The sequence below is a fragment of the Stegastes partitus genome, unplaced genomic scaffold, assembly GCF_000690725.1.
Source record: "Stegastes partitus isolate 25-593 unplaced genomic scaffold, Stegastes_partitus-1.0.2 Scaffold546, whole genome shotgun sequence".
Taxonomy (NCBI): domain Eukaryota; kingdom Metazoa; phylum Chordata; class Actinopteri; family Pomacentridae; genus Stegastes; species Stegastes partitus.
This window is the reverse complement of record NW_007578277.1, coordinates 318,668-340,282: the sequence shown is the minus strand read 5'-3', so window position 1 is coordinate 340,282 and position 21,615 is coordinate 318,668. Positions and strand designations below refer to the sequence as shown.

At 41.4% G+C, this 21,615-nt stretch overlaps 1 protein-coding gene across 1 annotated transcript; it reads left to right on the top strand.

Moving 5' to 3' along the window:
* Window positions 1–1,699: 1,699 nt before the first annotated feature.
* Window positions 1,700–21,025, top strand: tspan17 (tetraspanin 17). The gene is made up of 8 exons (XM_008288201.1): window positions 1,700–2,252; window positions 12,473–12,523; window positions 14,381–14,527; window positions 15,336–15,506; window positions 15,985–16,110; window positions 16,498–16,545; window positions 18,180–18,296; window positions 18,543–21,025. Exons 1-8 carry the CDS (start codon window positions 2,166–2,168, stop codon window positions 18,606–18,608), a joined length of 813 nt encoding a protein of 270 aa, XP_008286423.1. The 5' UTR covers window positions 1,700–2,165; the 3' UTR covers window positions 18,609–21,025.
* Window positions 21,026–21,615: the final 590 nt, after the last annotated feature.

Genomic DNA, 21,615 nt, shown 5'->3' with positions numbered 1-21,615 from the left:
AGTTCAATTATTATTTGCAATATACATTCAATTTGCCCTCACTGTGAACTCGGAGCATTAAGTTAACAACATAGGCTGCAGTAATCCTGTACGCTGCCTCTTAAACATGGATTCATATTTCATTTTAAAGAACATTAACTGCCCTCCCATTAAAATTGTATGACGATGTAGTCAGTGTATTCTGATGCAGTTTAATAGTTGTCATGAGCGTCTGTTTTAAGACATACCAGGAAACCTCTAACACAAAGCAATACATCAAACATAATTAGCTTTAATATATAATTTACATGTACTTATATGCCACTTACTGATGCATTCGCTCACAAGCTGTTTATTGCCTGCAGTAATGACATATGTAGCAACAACCGCCACATTTGCAAAGCTTATTCCTTTGGTTTTACAGTCTTCTGTTGTGTTCACTGCCAGTGCAACATATTACATATTTGCGGTGATAGTGAGGGGACTGGCATGTCCCAAACAGCAGCACCCAGGGGGGGAGAAAAAAAAGGAAACTAAAGCCATATTTATCAAAGGTTCATAGACTGCCATCTGTAGGATTCCAGACAGAAGTTCAAATAAAGCAGCTCTGTTTGAAAAAAGTCTGCGCAACACACATCTGCTCCTCAAAATAGTTCAAAGCAGCCACATATTCAATGGTGTTATGTATGATCTTCTAAAATAATTTCTCAAAGCATTTAAATGAGATAATTTGTCCAGCTAGAAACTACTGTTTAAAAAACAAACAAACATACAAACAATAAAAAAAACACTTTAGTCTCCCTTATTTTTCATAATTAGGGGGGATGTCATTCCTATTCAGACCACTGCCGGCATTTTAACCTGTCATGGCAGGAAAACAAAAGGTGCAATCAATAAAAGTAATCAATTATAACACCTTAGAGTTTAATTTTGCATAATTATGCATGCTTTGTAAACAATAATCCACTGTTGTTATGTAATCAGAAAAATGCCACAAATAATGAATTATTTTTCCATCTAGTAAGCATAAAGGAGAAAATTAGTATGTTTTGCCTCTTACAGTCTGGAATGTGTCAATGATTATTACCAACATTGATTCTGAAGCATTATTAATTTCTATGCATTTTCAGATTTTTGATAAAAACTGAGACTGAGAGGACAACAAGTCAAAAAGAGCCACTTGCAGTAATCTGCACCAGACAACCTGGATGCTGACTTACATCCTTGTGCAGAGCTGTCTCTTTGGGGGAAAAGGTGACATCTCTGTGTCACACATTTAATTGAAAAGATTCGCAAGAGAGCCACACATTAGATTTCTCATTCACAACTCTTCTCTGGTTATATTTTTGGCACACTTTTCCTGAATAAGAACACAGCACATGTTAGGTTTTAAAAATAGCCGAATTGCTGTGAATGGTGAGGAAAACAACATGGACTGTATGCCACGGGATTAAAATGATGTTGTCGATGATGTTCCCACATGTTTTCCTAAATTAAACAATAAGCCTTGGCAGTTCCTGTTGCACACGTTAACCTCAAGTATGACACTTATTCTCTGTGCGATCAAGGGGTGAAATCAGGATGCTCTGGATTTCTTTTTGCTGTGGATTCAGTGAAAACCTTCACTGAGACACAAGAGGCCGCTCTTGAAGTGAAAAGGGCGAAAGGCAGCGCAGTGGTTTTCTGGTTTGACAGCAGGGGCTTGTTTTACACTACAAAACAACAAGGATGAAGACTACAAGCGACGGAGCACTAACACAGATAACACTATGAGGTTTAGCTGAAAAAAAAGGACACCGGCTTTCCCTCGATCTTCCGGTGTTTTGCGGCGAATCCGACGCCAGGCAACTTGGATATCGACACTACTGCAGATGAATGTCTGTGCCTTTAGTTAAGTGCCCCTGGAGCTGTTGTTGTTGTTAGCTGCTAATGCTAACCGTAGAAGTTGCGAGCTAGCTGGCCTAGCAAGCTAATGGTTAACGCGAGAAAGAAAGGGATAATTAGCCACACATGTCTGATTTAACCGACCCAACGCTGTCCGGGGAGTAAAGTCGGGCTTGTTTTGCTAATGGAGCCAGCTAACTTTGATTTTAGCCGTTCAAGAAGTGTAGCTTTGGCTGAGCTTTTGAAGTACCAGTCGTTGTAGTTACCTAGCTTGCCAGTTAGCCTCCACTATCCTTGGAAGAATGAGTAGAAAACACCATCATTTTAAAGGAAACGAAGTCAGCTGCTGCGTGAAATACTTCTTATTTGGATTCAACATTATATTCTGGGTAAGTTAACACAGTCACATCACAGGTTTAGTACAAAATAAAACAACGCTAGTGTTGCTAATTAGAAGTAAAATGAAAATATTGTGGTGAAGTTAGCTTGACGTGAGGGCTGGAAAACTGTCCTTAAGTAGTCGCTCAGGTCTCACTAGTATGCTTAGTCACATACTTTAAATACATATGTCATGCTTTATTAATCTGCCAATGTGTTGTTCTGGTTTAATACCTGTTTTCTGTGGTGTCTTGCACAACAGATTAGCTCGTTACCTTGATTGAACTAGTTGAGAAAGTGTGGAGTTATTTTTAAATGTGTGCTCATGTGTGATTTAACTTCAAATCACTGTAGAAGTTCTTGCTATCAATTGACAATATTATTTCTTTTTCACATACCTCTACTTATTCTTAAGTCTTTTCTCTATTAAACAGTTGGCAGCTTTTTCTTTCATGAAGTTAACTTTTGCTTCTAAACATCAAGAGATTGTGAATAACTGTTTCTAGAGGAACCTCTGCCAGTGGTTTGGTCCCTGCTCTGTGACATGTGTTGTTGTTGTGTTGAGTCTGAGAAAATGACATGATTTGTATTGTTTGGCCAGTGGCAAGTAATCCCACGTCTCCTTTACAACAACCCCCCCTCGGTCTTTATCACTCCTTCAGTCTGAAAAGTTTCTCTGTTCAGACTCCCTCATCCCTCCCTCCTCACCCGTCTGCGTGGCCTCAGTGTGGCTGCTGTCGTATAATGTCTGTGGGTGAAGGAATGGCGTGTCTGTGCCCCAGAGGGTCTTCCCACACGCAGTTGTAAGGGAAAGGCCACACGGCATGAATGCAGCCCAGCCCTCCTCTTTTCAAGCATCCCTTTCACGGCTATAGTGCTCGGGCTCTGCGGGACGGCATTGTTTCTCCCAACTCACACACACCCACAAACGCACAAAGAGGGATGGTGAGAACAAAGAGGGTGAAGGGTGGGGAAAGGGGGCAACCGGGTGCGATTCTGTGTTTCCTCCCGTCATATGCTCACTCTGTTGGACCCATCAGGTACACGAGATCACGACTTGGCTCGGTCCCGTTCGCCACCACCTCCTCCTCGTTCCTCAACGCTCCCTTTTCGAAATGTACGCGATTACACCATCTGTCGTGCTATTCTTTTAAAACACAGGTAATAAGAAGTGACAAACATGCCACAAGAGCCGGAGTTTAGTACGGAAAAAAGGCGCAAAATGCATTTTGCAATTGGTCTCACAAATAAAGTGGGTTGTAACTCAATTGAACTGAGCGATCAACCAGGAAATATTGAGTCATAGGGCATATAGTGTTGTGTCTAACTCGTATTGTGTTCTCGCAGACTGTTTGACACTCAGGCCAAGCTAACAGTCCTGTGTCTGAGCTCTGTGTGAAACTGTGGAACAAGTTCCAGCTCGCTGGCTGTTTCCGTTAATAATCACTAGAAGATGTTCTGCTCTTGTCTGTGTGCTGCGGAACTGGATTTGACAGACAAGCCAGAGCATTGCAGAAATAGAGAGAGATGGGGTTTATTCTCCCCAAATCAACCCATTTGTCTTTCCCATAGTGATCGTGTCAGGCTTGAAAATGCTGCCTAAATTGAGACAAAATGCTTGTAGGCCCATAAATATCGTCAACGAAATGAAGCAACACAACCTCGTGCCTCTCTTCTGCGCGAATTCTTCCAACGCCTCGGCTCGCTGTTGACAGCCAGACATTCTCGCCCGAGAACAGCACACCTTCTCTCGTCCTTAGAATAGACACATTCCTCACATCCACTTAATTAATCACATTTTCTGCCTGAGCTGCTGAAATGTTTGGAAGCTCTGCATGCTGTAATTAAGAGCTTGTTAAGCTGTAACCCAAGTTGCTGAGTTGGTTGGATGCTGTCTGAGTGTTATTAGCCAGCTACACCTCGACGCATCTGCACACGTTTGACACTAAAATACGCACTGGATGACCACATCACAGGTGGACAGCTGCAAAGAACCAAGTGGGAGTGCAGTTACTTGGGGTCATACCGCTCGAGCTGCATTGAGGGTTAGTCAAGGATTCACGAGTCTGCATGCAGTATGCGTCTGTTTTGCATTAAAGGGAAACAGCATCGTAGACTTATACGCTGTCCTTTCTGTATCAAATAGAATAGTCAAGTGTTTTTGGGGAACTGATCTGCAGATTAATTGAAAAATGTTGAATTGCAGCCATGGCCTGATGAACCTCCTGAATACAGCTAATATCAGTATCCAGGACAAGATACCAAATAACAGCTCTTTTACTGTTTACTAGTGCTGTATGTTTTGTGTCCAGCACGATTTGGCTTTTCTCACAGATAAAATCAAATGTGAACAGGCAGGCAGAGTTCACTCACAGGGACATTTATCTCAGTAATATCTTTGAACAGAACGTAAACTTCTCTTGATTACAGCCCCAGAGCAGTTTGGTCTGGACAGTCCATTCTAGCTGGGATGTCACAATCATTTGATAGTTGGTGCCAAAATGACAGAAATTCTGATTCTCTGTACCTATTTTGATACCAAAAAACTGTAATGAAGGTATTTTGACATCTGTTCTTATTTGGAAAAAACTTTAATAGAGCTTTACATTATTAATGATGCAACTGTTAATTAAACTGTAATGAAAAAACAAACCAACAAAAAACAAGCTTTTTAATGGTGGCATTGCATCTCTACTGCAGTGTTCAGCTGTCTCATATATAAAAAAAAGGAATGCATATAATAATAAATAGGTTTGCTGTCGTAAATGGGTGGAGTTAGTACTTAAAGAAAGCAATGCTGTGTTTAAAATCAACATTTTTTGTGACATTCTGAGAGCTGAAAAGCTTCAGTTGTAGTTGGTTGTGTGTGTTAGTGTTCTGTCTCTGCTGCTCAAAACCCTCCTCATGCTGATACTGTTAAAAAAATAATTGATGAAACCACAACGGCAGCTGCATACAGTATGCTAACACATACGCATCGTTATATAGGGACAGACTGAACAGTAATGTCGGGAACCTACTAACATTATTAGTAGCGCCCAGCCCGCATCATGAGCTACAGCGACATTAGACTGCACAAGTTTGCCTTTGTGAATGTTTTTGTGTGGAACATTGCAGCCGCCTCAAACAGCAACATGAACATTTCTGTGCATTGATAAGATTGATGTAAAGCAACAGATGAACTGAAATTCTGTGTACAAATCAGAATGTTCTGCTTTGAGCTACGTAGATAAGTCGAGGTGTTTTCTCCGTTCACTGTTTTTCCGTCCCTGCTCACGGAGTCAGACACTAAACATTTCCATACTCAACTTCTGAGGTGTTACTTCTCACACTAATCATAGCATACCTGTTGCACAACCTCTGCCTGCACTTGCTGGCATCGTTCCGGAAACACTGACTGTGGTTCTTTCTTTACCGTCAGAACAATTGAAAATAAGTACTGTTGTGTTTAAAAAAAAATTTTAGTATTGATTTTTGTGACTTTCCTATTTTCTAGTCGGATATAGTTTAGACCTAAATCTGGCTTGGAACGTAGGTGGAATGTGTGAGATACGTGCAAGTGCTTCATTGTTGAGCTTAACAGTTTAATCACTCTGCTGGCAGTGCGGTTGATATCATCCCATCATGAATGACTGCGTTCCCACAGTCAGACACATTAGATATTCCGTTTTTTTTTTTTTTTTTTTTGAGGGGTCCTTTGAAAGGGCAGTCACGCTTGAGTAAATCTATACCCCGAGCGTTTGTGTTTGTGTGTCCAGGAAGTGAGGAGCTTGATTTGTGCTGCTAGTTAGTTGAGGTTAATGGGATCAGCTGGCTTAGGGAGGCATCTTCTCAAGTGTTGATAATCTCTCTGTCCACATGGAGAGGAAAACCTCGCTCTGGGACACACACACATCTTACAGCAGCACTTGACAGAGAGAAAAAAAAAACCTGGATTTGAATAAGAAGGCTGATATAACGACATTTAGTTCCAGACTTTGTTTATATGCTCAGCAGTAAACTATTAAAATACAGTGATAAAGCATGTGGATTAGATAGAAGGATAAAAAAAATAATTAGAAGAAAGAATTTCTTACTTGTGTTAGGTGAGATTTAAACCAGCAAATCCTAAGTACTTTTAAAAACTACTGCCCCCAAACAGAAGCAATGAAGTGTAAACTTAACCGGAACAAACAAGGACACAGCACTTGGCTTTTTTCAAATTTAATTGCTTAACTGTCGAGAGATACAAAGAGATAAAAATTTGCATACTTAAGTTTATTTTTTTCACTTTGTGTTTACCTACTGCTGCTCCGTGAAAACCACCGAGCGCCTCTAGAGCTTTCTGTGTGGAGTGGTATTGACACTCGCAAATAGCGTGTTTCACCACCACAGACTTACCTGAATTTGGATTTGGCTGCCCACACTACACCGTGGGTAAAGTTAGACATAAAGGAAGTTATGCAAGCACTGCGCAAAGGCATGTTCAGTTCTGCATCAGTGTGCCCATTGAGTCAAATTCGCTTCTGTTCAAACCGTGTTATTCCATGAGGGAAGTTTGATATGCAAATAGGGTTTACAAAGCACTGAGCGGAAGCATGTAGAATGGGTGATCGGAATATGGCGTGCAAGATTACATGTTCAATTGTGTGTATTGTTTAGATAGTAGCATGCTTCACAGTACTGGTAGGTCAAGTCCAGGGGTAACATTTGCACATTTTTGATATTAATTTAATTGCTTGAATATTAAGGTGGGACTAATTCCGATTAATTAATTACAACAAAAATAACGCGTTAAAAAATTTTGTTGCTATCCAGGACTGCTAGCGCTAACAGTTCCCGCGGTTTCTGTGCTCGCGACAACATGCTTTGCATTCAGGTGGTACCGTCGGCTTGATGTGCTTCAGCGGGATGCAAATTCTTTTTTGCACAAGTTGCACAAAACCACGCTCTTGTCAAGGCTTCCATCAGGCAGTTTTTTAAAATAAAACTTGCCCTCCATCAGTCCAAGCAATGCACTCTCATCGGATTCCTCCATGTTTGTTGTTGTAAGCGTAGCGCTGACGGATTTTGTACATCACTGTGATTGGTGGACCATGAAATCGGGCGCTGACAAACGTCCCGTGTTGCCTGGATGCAAACTGCGATTAAATGCGTTAATTTTGTTCTAATTATTTAATCGTACTTAACGCTTTAAAGTATATTAGGGTTAGATTTTAACGTGCTATTTTCACGTTAATTAATGCGTTAAAGTCCCACCCCTATTAGATATATGTATGTATGTATTTTTTATTTTTTGGGTGAGGGGAGAATCAGAAAATGATTGAGCTCCAGGTTGCAGAGTGCCACATTACAGAGAAATACAAAACCGCAGCTACACATGGGCTCTTAAAATACAGATATTAAAAGTACTCGCACAAAGTGAGCCGCAGCAACACCTTCCACAGAAATTAATGATTCTAAATGTGTCCGAGAAACCAGCAAGGAGACTGAACATTTTGTTAATAAGCCTAATACTGTGGTGCATCTCGGGTCGACAAAGCGCAGCTGGCGAGCGCCTCCTCCCCGGTAATTTATCACAGAAACTATAGGACCCCATCTTAATGCTGCCATCAGTCTGTTGCTGGCCCGTACCAGCCCTCTGTCAAAAAAAAAAAAAAAGACACTTGGCTGCTGCATCGGTGTTCTGGTGGAGCGTCAAAAAATCCATAAAGTTTTTACCGGCCCTGTCTGTTTCTTTACCTGCCCTCTCTGTGTGACTGCCATTTTGGATACGCATGAAAGCGTGCTGAATAAGTCTTTCTAAAACTTGGCCCGTGAGCCAGTTCCAGCTGCCGAGTCTGACAACTTTTCTGGCAGAAACCCTGAGTTTGCATGTCACCTTGTTGGGGTCGTCTTTCACCCTGTTAAATCAATCTACACTTTGGATGTCCTTCCCAACATATGCGATTATTATCCAATTACTGCAGGGATCAGCCATGTAAAGGGGAATATGCCACCAACTGACCCATCAAAACTTCTAATAAGGCTCCCTTTATTTTAAGCAATTTGCCCTTGGGGATCAATCAAGTATTTCTGATTTTGATTCTGATTGACATTAACATTTGGTTGACTATTAGGGAGCAGCCCTGGTCAAGTGTCTTGATTTTTATTTTTTTGCTTTAAACATATTACATTTTAATTGTGGTTTTGTTCAACATCCTTTCCTCTTCCGACGGTGACCCTGAAAGAGAAAAGAGAAATGGTGGAAGAAATCGTAAGCCAAAATGACAGGCTAGCAGGCATGGATACCTCCATAGCTGTCTCACTTAATGCTGCCTTCAAGGTCGCTTCAAGCTGTGTCAGGGGAAAATACAACTTGACATGCATTAGAGCACTCTTGACCGGAAGTAATAACAAAATTGGCGATACAACAAAAGTATTTTCCTGGTGTCTGGCTGGTGTTTCATTTTCGAGGCACCAGAGTGAAGAGGCCATGTTTTTTTCCTTCTGCTTTATTGGATGCTTCACAGTAGAGAAGAAATCGGACAGATTAGAAAAGAGTGGGGGATGTGCCCTTACTGACCCACCAGCACATCTCATAATTGATCATTGGAGCATTTACCTTGACGAAGTTGTTGATTTTAAGTGCTCATAATTTCCATAAAATAGTCAGTAAGAGGTTTAGTGGTACGTGAAAACAGCCTGAACTGTTTGATATGCAGTGTTTGGTGTGAAATCTCCTTGGTTTGATACGCCCCGTGGGCCAAAGAGTCGCTGTCAGTCGTCTATTTATGTCTGTAGTTCTCAGAGAAAAAGTCTACAGTGTGAGTTCCACTTGGAACATTTTGGCATTGTACCATTTTTTTTTTTGTCCTTTGGCTTTATGATGCTTGCAGAGTTAGCCTTGAAAGTAGTAATATGCAGACACTAGGGCTGCATGATATCGAAAACTCCTGACATTGCAATGTTGTACTTTCTGCAATATATATTCCAATATAAACAAATGCAGGAGCGTCACCACATGGCTTCAATAAGTCTTCTTGGAAAGAGTTAATTATTCTAGCATGGCTGGGGTGATTTTTATAGGGGAATACATCTGCATCTAAAATAAAAAACAATAGTAAAAACGCTGAAGAATGACTTTCTACAGTCAGACGTGTGCAGACCGTTTGCAGTCTTACAGTATGGTGTAGCACTGGTGTAGGAATCTGAAATAGTTTTTGCTTTACATGGCATTCAGATCTGACTTGCACTAATTACACAGAGGTTTGTGGTGCTGATATTAATTGTCGAACGAATACGTTTTGTTGCCTCATGTTGTGGCAACAATTGCACGACCAGTGTTGACTAATGACCTCATGTGCAGGCTACAATAGAAGCTGGTCATCCAGCTGTGCACAGAGACGCCTCTAGTCTCCACTCAGTTACTGCAGCCACTCAGACCGGTGTGTGACCAGAGATGACTTCATAAAAAGGGGCGATTTTATCTACATGGGCTGTTTTTCTGTTGAGCACAGTTTTGTATCAGCGGAGCATTTTAAATGTCTGTCACAGTCGATCATGTTTATTTAATTGTGGGAAGCCAAAGTCAGGATCATGATTAAAACTCCATCAGTTGTGCAGCCTTACAGCTGATGTAGCTTTGCTTTTTTGCAACCAAATCTTTCTTTTCCGCGTTTCTCTTCTCACTTTGCCATGTACATGTTAGAGCTTGCACATCAACAAACTCTTTGCCTTCAAAATGAAGAAAAGAAACCCCTCAGCTTATCCAAGAACCTCTAAGTCGTAGTAAATTATGTTCTGTCAGACAGACTTCTCTCGTAGATTAGTCATGGAAAATGAGAACCCTGTTTTTTTTGTATCAAGCAGCCAAAAATTTTGTAACATAATGTGCTTGACTTAATTTGCCTCACTTCACATCTGTCTATCTCTTCTATTGTGCGTGCACACATTGCAGTGTCGGTGCTGAAACTACATTTCGCGCAGCCCCAGCAGACGGTACACATCCCACACACGGAGTTTGAGTTTTGAGCAGGCGTACTACGTGGCCAGAAATGTTTTCGTCTGTAAGATTAGAGGAGTGAACTGTCTGAATTTGACTTTGTAATTTGGGTAACATGATGGTTTTGGTCACTGAGCTTTGGAAAAACACACACATTAACACAAAGATTAACACTTGCTTTTTTTTCCTTCTATATTTAGAAAAAAAAACATTTGCCAGTATAAAGACATGGTGGTAATGTGGTCAAAGTTGAAGTTTTTGTTGATGTTTGTTGAAGACTGAGCAACCGTCATACAAACATGCGTAGATTCAAGCAAAAACACTGTATGATCGAAGTCAACTTGACCAAGCTGCATATATAGTTGCTCGAGCCTAAGTGATGCATAGATCCACTGAGTCTAATATGCAGATGTGAAAACTTTCTTTTACAGAACATAATACAGAAAAAATGGATTGAGGTAATTTAAAAATATCATGACATAGGTTTTCAGCAGAGCAGCTTCAACTCCAATACTGTCAGCACTGTGCAGCACATGTAGCAGAGAATGCAAGAGAATACATTACAGTTGAGCATATGATGGTGCGGAGTCAAACTTTGTCAAACTAGTTTGTGAAATACGTTTGCTGGAAAGTTAATTAACAATAACCTAATACTTTTCAGTGCTATATATTTTTATTTTTATATTTCTTACCCCCTAAAATCTGTATCGGCCCGAAAAATCCACTATCAGTCGTTCTCTAAGAGGGATGCTTTTTTTTAATGTGATAGACTGATATTTACATTTAGCCATGAAGAAACCATTAGCAACATTATCAGACTTTCTTTGATTTAAAATGGTAAATTGGTCATCATCCACAATGCCTTGAGCACTACTTTGTAACATTATACATTAGATGGTGTTGTAATTGTACTTTCATGCTGCAAAAATGAAAGTTGTTTCCTTTGTAATGGTTTTTATGTTTTCTATAATCCACATGGATTGCTTGGAGTCAGAATGCTGCAACACTCTCGCTCGTTCAGTCTAATCTCCTTAACCTGATGTCCACCCGCTTACCTGGACGCCTCCTGCGTGTCACTTTCTAGTTAAAGCCACCACACCCTTCACTACAACCGCTTATGTAACCGTCAGGGCCACCCAGCAGCACCCCATCCCTGTTGTTGTTGTTGTTGTTGTTGTTTGGCTTCTGTCACGCTGCTGGCCTTGTTATGTGCGCGTTAATGGGTTGCCATCAGTTTACCTGCTTCCCCGGATTTAATCAGCTTCCCAAGAAAATGATATAACACATTTTCAATGGAGCTATTATATTTCAGCCTCTGCCATTAGAGTGTGTCTCTGTTAAGTTCATTACCACTCTAAATCTCTTATGAATGACATGTTGTGGCAGCTAAGCGGCTGATTAGACAATAACGTTATATGAGTAAACCCACACTACCAGATATTGACAAGTTTTCTGACATGCAGTCTGATTTGTATTATCCTCAAGTCTGCTGTTGTTTTTGTCTCATTTAGCGTCTTTACATGGGTGGTCGAGTAATGTGGGTGTCTCTAGCAGTCACCCATTGCTTTTTTGGCATGTTTAAACTCTGAGCCTTGCATTCATCCTTCACTTGGATGGGAGGCTAAAACTGGAGGGATTTTCCTTTAACTCTCAAGGTATCAGGTCCTCCAGCCTCTTAAGCTGCCCAGTGCAATATCTCTAACCTGCAGTAACCTGCAGATGCAATGATTCACTCTGTCCACAGCAAGTTAAAAGACATCTTCTGAGCACTCAGTTTTATTGAAAGTCTGTAAAAGCCAGTTTCCTCAGTGAGCTTCTTTCCATAGGTGGTAGGTCCTGCATGAACACAACATTATCTGCCATTTGAAGGAGGCCTCTGGCAGTTTGAAATAGGAAATGTCTGCTTTTGTTTGTCTGTGCTCTTCTCTGCATAGTTGTGTAGGGAAAAGGTGATGTCATGGATTATCATGGATGACAGTTAAGAAAACAAAGATACGACTGAAGATAGTCGCGTTGCTTACATATGTTTCCAGGGAGACACCTCTGTAAATCATACCACACCCAAAACAGTCCTGATAAAAGAAGCTTTTGTTAATCTGCTGGTAATTTCCAGCTGCAGATATTTCCTCTGTCTTGAACTTTGTTTGATGCTCCTTAGTCACAACTCTTTCATGTTATTTCATGGATTAAGATGCGTCTCAATAGTGGATACTGTTGCTCTTTATCTCACAGCCTCTTCTCTGTTTCTTCTTCTTTTTTTTTTTGCAGTTACTCGGAGCAGCATTCTTAGGCATTGGCCTGTGGGCATGGGCGGAGAAGGTATGTATAAACATGCGCACACAGACTGCAGCATAGATAAAATATTTCCAGATATCTCTGCCGTAATAAGCTGGAAGCATGATTTGCAGGAGAGAGAGAGTTTGGATGTGAACAGCACCTTTGAGAAAAGCGGCGTGAAAAATAGAAGCACCATTCCTGTAACACTCTGTAGCACTTAAAGGCATATGACCTGATAATGGTCCTGTTAAAAACGTCCTGGTCATCCCAGGAAATGTATTACGCTGCCGCATCTCCACTATGATGTTTAACTAAGTTTTGTTGAGCCAATATCTGACTAATGGTCAAATTGGTTTTCCAGTAGGTGAATTAGAGCTGCAAATAGCTGTGGCTACTAATAAGGAGCCGTACGGTCGAAATTACACACTCATTTCAGCCGTCAGAAATTGAATGCCTTGTGTTGTCTGAGAGCCCTATCAGTAGATGAATTGGACCTCATGTTTGCACGGAAACTGGTCACCGTTTATTGTCCAGACTGTACAGGCTGCGAAAGGTCAGGTTTTGCCATTAACCTCCCCATGTGCAGTGAGTCACGGCAACATTCAAAACTTCTTCCAATTGGGTTAACACTCAATTTGTTCTTTAATTAGCAAGATATTGTACCAGTCGGTTCGGTAAATGCTGCACCAGCGTGGAGGCATGTACTGATTAGTAACGTCTGGTCATGAACTCTGTGCAAATAAGCCTGCACTCGAGTACCTTTGTGGAACAGCGTGAATAATTTAAAAGGATTAGGCCGAATGATGAATAGCGGTTGCTGGAAAGGCGTAATGGTGAGTTTGGGTCTCAGTGACTAAGATGATTAGTTTCAAGCCCACTGCGCGCAGCCAGACTACATTATTGTTTCAGGGCCTCATGCTAAAATTCAAATGAAGGCAGTTTATTCTGCACCAGTGCCATAAAAACACGAGAATGCAGTATTGCCCTGGTCCTGTAGTTTTCTCCTTGGTCAGGGCAGAGGGAGATTAGCTTAAGCGGTATGAGATTTCAGCTTTCTCGGCTTTAGCTGCAAGTGTTTGACATGTGCTGTATACATGAGAAGCAAACTGGATGTCAAATCTGGGAGCTGGGGAACACATTTTTAGGGGATAGCCTTTTTTTAAAATGTGTGAGAAATTTCGAAGAGGCCATGCATGAACCAGAACACACATTATGTCTGAACAAGCTTTAGTGCAGCTTTTGCAAAGTCTACCTCCTGGTGACGTGCCGCTCTGTGACATCACCTGAGCTCATTACATTGGCAGCAAGGTGCAATATACAGTGTATTTGAGAAATGTGGAAACGGCTGCAGATGAAGTCTCTGTCATTGTAAGGCACGATACGCACCAGGGACTGGCAGGAAAACACGTTGGAGTTACTGTGGCTTTGGGGCTGTAGGGCAGGATGTGCAGAGAGGAAAGGCAGATGTCTGTTTTTGAATGTTTTCACGAAAGGCTCTGAGCTTTGCCTCGACTGATAAAAGTTATTCATGTTTTTTTTTTTTGCAGAACTGCCAGAGAGTGAAACTGTGTTCAGAAATGTATGCAAAATACCCCCTGGGGTTTTGTTATTCCATATAGATGGCCCTACACTTGATTGATACCAATCTAATGAAGCAATATTTCTGCTGCACGTCTGCGTGTCTGAGCAGAGCAACCCCACTTGGCCTCGTCGCTGTGACATTATTCAAATTCTCACTGTTTCTCTTTGATATCACAGGCTCCTTTCAAGGTCAGCTGTGTGTTTTTGCAGAGTGAGAATTTTTTGCTGAGACCTCGTAATAACGACGGGAAGGATTGATTTTGAAAGCATTATAGGCTGAATTCTAACTACTCTTTTGTCTTCCGTCCTTTCCCTCAGGGCGTGCTGTCCAATCTGTCATCCATCACAGATCTAGGGGGCTTCGACCCCGTGTGGCTCTTCATCGTCGTAGGAGGGGTCATGTTCATCCTGGGCTTCGCTGGCTGCATCGGAGCGCTCAGAGAGAACACCTTACTGCTTAAATTTGTAAGCCTGCTCCCGACTTTCACTACAATTTTAACCACTTCACACCCTTGGATTCACACCAGAGGCGAGGCTGTCAAGTGTCGCAGGTGTCACTTTGACTCACCCGAACCAAATGCTTTGAATGGTTCCATCCCATAAACGTGTTATCTCATAGCTAAACCTGTTTCATCAGAAAGTAACGATCACAAACACCTGCCTCGTAATCCACTGAAGCCTTTTTTTTTTCTGTGTTAAGCGATGTTATCTGCTGCTGCACTTTTTTTTTTTGCTTTTGATCTGAAGAAAGCTGAGAGTGATTCTAAAACCCAAAGCCACAGCACCACCATTTTCGAAAGTTTATCTGGGATCAGCTGTATTGGTAACAACATGTGATTTACAGAGACAAATTTGCCTCGTTGCTGGCTGCGATTCTGAGTAGCTATTAACTCGAGCCGATGTCCATTAGCAGCAGAAAGTCAGGCGTCAGAGCCGAGCAGCTAATGTGGCTTTTGTGCATTTATGATTAACCTCGTCTCCTCCTACATTTACCGTAAAGGGATAATATAATGGTACCTGTGGGACTGCGGCTTTTGTTGGCACTCTCCCACTTACAGTAGCAAATCAGGAGAGGCCCTCCAACCAGACGTGCACCGGGACATTACATCAAAGCTGTCCTTTTAATTCTGTAAATAACAGTAGCAGAAAAAAAACAAAAAAGTTAAGCATTTTTTAGGCGCACCCAGTTTCCTCCATTGAAGTGACAGATTGTATTGTTTTTTTTTTGTTCGTGTGTGTCTGCACTCTTGTGTGCGTCGTGTACTTTTTGTAGTTTTCTGTGTTCCTGGGTTTGATCTTCTTCTTGGAGCTGACTGCGGGGATCCTCGCCTTCGTCTTTAAGGACTGGATCAAAGACCAGCTTAACTTTTTCATCAACAATAATGTCAAGGCCTACCGCGATGATATCGACTTGCAAAATCTCATCGACTTCGCCCAGGAATATGTGAGTCAACACCTACTGACTGAAACTCTTGTGTCACTGCGAGTTTCTGTAACATTTCATGTCTCTTGACTGTAAGAAGACACTCCCTTCTTATGAAACATTGTTTATATGAATATGTAACGTGTGATGCTGAATCAGCCTCGTTCTGGGCAGAGAGGAGAGTTGAGTCAGCCCACGCAACAGTGAAGCACATCTCCCGATTAATGTGATTGTATTTCCCTCAAATGATTATCTAATTATATGAATGAAGCAGTTCAGATAATTGGCTTGTGTGTGTGAACGCCAGGCTCTGTCATGACGAACTCCAAAGGCGATTAGATCCGCTGTTGTCCGACGATTTGAGTCTCACTATCTGTAGTCGCTCTCCGCCGCAGTAAGCTGGCTAAGCACCCAAGCTGACCTGAGCCAGACTCTTCAAGACCAGATCAGAGAAAGCAAATCTGTGTGTAATCTCGGCTTGTTGTTGCTGCCGTCTCAGTGGTCATGCTGCGGAGCACATGGGCCCGACGACTGGAATCTGAACATCTACTTCAACTGCACTGACAAGAATCCCAGTAGGGAACGCTGTGGAGTCCCCTTCTCCTGCTGTGTCAAAGACCCTGCAGTGAGTGTCTCATTAACAATGTGAAAAACTGCATAATCGTACATCTTCATTTGAATGAACAACTGTAGAGTCATGCAAGCGCAGGATTTGAGTCAGCATTTCAGGGTATTTAGCATACTGGTGCAATTCGGATTGTAGCAGAAAGTTGTCAAAATGAGGATGAGAGATTTAAAAAGTGCTTCAGAGTAACTCACATTTTTTGACAGATCTTTGTAGCCATGGCTGTTGCTTTTTTCTGTATATTGTGTGTATTCCTATAGTTACTCTCCAACGCAGTCAGTCCATTTCTCTTCTAAGTTATTTTATGGATACAAAGAGTCAGTATATGAAAGCCTCTGATCAGAAGATGACAGTGTAACATTGCAATCTCTATCTTCTTTTTTGCAGGAGGATGTCATCAACACGCAGTGTGGTTATGATGTTCGGCTTCAAGGGGTTGGTATTTCTAGACCACGTCTCTACCACTCGTGTCTGTGTTTTTAACCCTTGTTTTTCTTCACCCTCCAGTTTTTTTTTTTTTTTTTTTTTTGATCTTCAGAGCCTAATATCACATTTAAAGTATTTCCAACTGACAGAACCCAAACAGAATTATAATCCAACCTTTAACCAGTTTTCATACAGTTGAGTCATTGGCAGAAGTGGAGCATGGCGGGGAGTGCCAGCCGCTCTGGTTAAGATGATGCAAGGCTACAGAGTGGAATTGCACCCGAGGGCGAATTGACTGACAACCTGCAAACTAGTTTGATTGAAACAGTCTAAGTGAGCTAAGTTGTTGAGGACTTAGTGGCAATCAGGTTCATTTGTACTGAGCTTGATTACTTGTCTCAGTACCCCAGTAAAACGGGTTCACATTAGAAAAACCAATCAAGAGATTTTTTAGCATCTTCACTTGCATTCTCGATTAGAGGGAAAGTGTAGAAACTGTTTTTAAACCTACCAAATAGCATGTATACCTAAAAACAGATGGGCAGCACTGGGAACGTATGGGGTTAAGAAGCATACAGACTACTCTGCGTGCTTCTTGCCTTAATAACAGATTGTTCTTCTAACAGGGATAATTAGGCTCCAGTTATAGCCTAGAGAGCAGCCTTACTACACTCTGTAATTGGTGACTCAGTGGGTTATGCCAGTCCATTCCTTTTCCTCTGTGTGTGGGTGTGGTGGTTACAACTCACTGCACTGCAGTCAGAAAGATTGCTGTTGCTAGGCGAACTGCAATACAGTGAACCACCTGCCACAGGGTTGGTATGAATTAATTTTCTGCGTGCTCTCGTGCTCACGCCCCGACCGCTGACATTTTGCTGAAACTATCAGTGATGTGCAGCAAGTTCCTGCGAAGCTCGTTTGTGGAGCGCAGGGTGGGAAAGAGGAAGAGCAGGAGACGTGGGGAGGACAGAAACACAACAAAGGCAGAGGGCTGAAATAGCTTCAGAGGAAGTTCACAGCCAGAACAACATAGTGTTTCCTGCTTTTTTATTGGCTACCAAGGGGCTCCCTTTACCTCTCATTGGTGGAAAGCTAGCTTTCAGGTTTTGCAAGAGAACAAAGGGTTTGCCTGGTTGACTTGTCTTGAAGAGCAACAAAGACAGCATTGTTTAGAGGCCCCCCATTCTTCCCCCCGCTTTGGTGTCATTGCAGCAGTAAAATACACCTTTTTATTTTCTTCTCTGAATAGAGCGTGTACATCATCGGCTGAATCTGACAACACAAACAGCCATCTGTCCGGTAACAGGAAACAGCTTCTGCCTGTTTATTCAGTCCAGACTCTGTCCTCAGTGGAGCTGACTACACCGCCTTGATATTCTCTATAATGTCCAGACACTGACATGTTGTGACTCAGCTATCGAGCAGTCTTCATGACTTCTTCAGCGGTGAACGAGCCAGTGGGCAAAACGCTGTTGTTTGCTTCATCCAGCATTAGTCAGAGGCCAGAGTTCAGTAGTTTGTTTAAACGAAGCAAAAGGCCAATGTCCTCTCTGTTGGAGTTGATGATTTAATGTAATTGAGAAAATTATGCGTCTTCCATCCAAATATGAATCTACTTCTGATCTGTGTTTGTTTGTGAAAAGGAGCTGGACCGGCAGAAGTACATCTATACCAAGGGCTGTGTGGGGCAGTTTGAGAAGTGGCTTCAGGACAACCTGATTATTGTAGCTGGAATCTTTGTTGGAATTGCACTTTTACAGGTAATGAGTCTCTTTGTTTTTTTGGAGATAATTTTTCTTCCAAACAGCCTGCTGTATCTGAAAATAGTTGTTTGTAAATGCCTGGGTTCTGATTTTGTGCCATCACTGCCATCTAGTGATGAGAATATGCAACCTCATGCAACCCCCATGCACTACAGCAGTTTGTTTTTGACATGAACATCCTCAGTGATCTTTCCATTAGCATAACGCACTAATGACCCCATGTCCTGTGTGGCTCTTGTCCAGATTTTCGGTATCTGCCTTGCTCAGAACCTGGTGAGTGATGTCAAAGCTGTCAAAGCCAACTGGTGACAGGAAAAGTGAAGTGGGGCAGCCCCACCCCTCGAGCCTCGCCAAGTCAACACAGCACACTAGCAGACCCGTCCGGCTGAGGACGGAGAGCCAACAACTCTTGTCTACTTTGCCACTGAGCTAAGCAGCACGTACACACTACACTACACATGTGCAGACTTTATCAGTGACACTTGAAGGGGGGGAAAAAAAAAGAAATGTTTCCACCCAAACCAGTCAAAAACTTTGTTTACCACGCAGCTGGGATTTTAACCCAAACATACGGAGGACAGTCCTGCCTACTTCAGCATTAGATTCTTGTTTTTGTTTTTTTTTTCTATTTCCACTGAGTTTTGTTGTTTGGACAAATATATTTATGGCACGCAGTTGCACAAGGACTCCTGTCAACTGGGAGATTGGAAGCCATGGATGAAAGTGAGAGACGACAACAGCAACAAAAAAAGAACAAAACAAAGGAAAAGTGACAATAAATCTCCTTTTTTTTTTTGGTCCAGTGACATGCTGTCACAGAGCCTCGTCCCTCTCCTCCTACAACAGCCTGTTTTTAACGCGCTTATCCCCACTTCCAGCTCCTCCGGAGGACGATTGGTGGCTGGCCGGCCGGCTAATAAACGCATGGATTCCTCTGCGTTTCGTTTTTCTCCATCGTGACCTTTTATGACCACTGAAAAAAAAAAACACTCACTACACTGGCTGGTCGTGTCTGCAACTTGGAGTCATTTCAGGAGATTTACATTCTAATTTTAAATGTTTAAAAAAAAAGTGCCATTAATTTCCAGTGATATTTCTGTCTGCTTTCTGTTCTTTATATGGAATCTCTGCACCCCGCCATCCCCCTCCACCCCTCAATACCTCAGGGCCTGGCCAAAAATATATGCTTTCTGCCATTGGTTAGAAGCACGTCTATTTTTTTCCATCCATGTCTGTTGAATTTAGATAGACTAACTTAATGCAGAAAAACGGTGACAGTTTCCTTGAAAGTCGCCCTGTTTTCCCTGTAGTGATTGTATTATCTCCTGATTCACTGAAGGATGTTGTATTGTATTACACGGAATGGCCTGATGTGGCTGGGATTGTAGATCTGCGCTACACAGGGAAAAGAGTTTAATGATAGAGATCGCTGCTGATCTCTGAGCATCCCTCAGGCACATGGGATTGCTGGTTTGGGGCCTTTTTTTACTTGACTTACCACATTTGTCTTATATTTTCGTCGTCCACATTAGAGAATTTGTGTGTCGTTAAAGATTATTCATCCTTTTATTTCCTCTTCCTCTTATAGACTTTATATATTCTTGGTATATTGTTTGACATCACCAGGCACCTGTTTTACCTCTAACCCATCAGTCAACTGCGAAATATCAATTATTGTTGATGTTGTTAGCAGTCCTAATGGAGACCAAATAATATCAGCTGGCCATGAGCTAACTGCCAAGGTTTTGTCTGGCTTACAATTCTGATTTTATTAGGAATGCCAGCAATAGCAATTAGCATTTCTAGATAGCCAAAATGTGAATTTATTGTCCCTTTATGTGGGAAGTGCCAGTTAAACTGAGAAATCAAACACTAATTAAAAAAATTAAATAAAAAAATGTTACAGTATCGCTTTTATCTTTAATTCAATGTTGTGTCTTTTTGTTTGGAATGGTTTTTAAATAGAATAGCAAATACATGCTGTTACCTTTGATATTAGCAACAGTCTCAATATAACATGAATGCTGCTTTAACTTTGACTAGATATTGATATGTAGTACAGTAATCGAGCTTAACTAAAAGTCTCACACGATGGCATTTAAAAAAACAAACAAAAACCTGCCGTGTTGTTCTTGTTTTGCAGGCTGAGGAAATATCCTGATTATTTTAAAGTTTACACGTTGTACTCGGCTTGCGTTGCCCTTTATTTTTCATCATAAAAAAAAGCAGTTGGCTCTCATTATCAGTCGCCCTCGAAGCTTTTCATCTTGTACTGAATGTAGTTTCTGATACAGCTGGGTTCACTTGATAATTTTGTGCATTATTCACAGCATTGTAACAGCATCTCTCATAAAATATATATACACACACATATATATAAATATATATATACACTAAGCCAAAAGAAAAAAGAAAAGAACATGCAAACATGTTTTGAATTGCAATGCACACAAGTTGAAATATGGGTAGCATCAATATTCTGTGAACACTACACCCCAAACTTTTCCTGCTTCACTGAGTCTGTCTGTGGAAGATATGTAGAGGAGTTCATTCAGTAACGGCACCTTATGATCGTCTGCTGCGCGTACATGTCACATGTTGCTTTCGCCCACACGCTCCCTCTTCAAAACTCTACCTGATCTGAGCGCCTGATCTGTTTCAGAGCCTGCCATTTTGATGTATTTTTAAACACTGGGCTCTTTTGAAAAAGACCAAAAAAAAAAAAAGAAAAGAGAAAGACAAAACAACAGCCATTTGAATTTAGGTGTCACGAATGCACAAGTAGAATATCGCCAGTGGAGCACAATGCATCTGTACCGCAGCGACGGAGCCTTAATGACTTCTCTCTGTTCAAATGGATGTTTCTGTAGGAGAAGCTCATTTATTTCTGCACTTTAGGTGTAATCAATGAGTGAGAGCCTCCAGTAATCTGAGAAAACCGATTTCTTTTAGATCAAACACAGAATCGTTTTACAGGATAAAACACAATTTGCGCTTCTTCTTGTGAATTCTCTTCCGAAGTTGCAACGTTTGCCTGACACCATGTTGTTGTTTTTGGTTTTTTTTCTCTCCATCCTTTCTCCCCTAAATGTGTGTGGGCTTCTTTGATTTCACTAACTGTTGTAAATCAATCCGTCCCACTCGAGTCTAGATTTGGATAAAACCTGAATTTTTTTTTTTCCCTCTCGTTTTCCTTTTCTCCTCCACATGTTTCAAGTTTAATCTCTTGACATGTGGGTTGAAGCAGATAATGTGTGATTAATTAGCAAATGACAGATTAACAAATCTAAAAAAAAAAAAAGGTTTTCATTTTTTG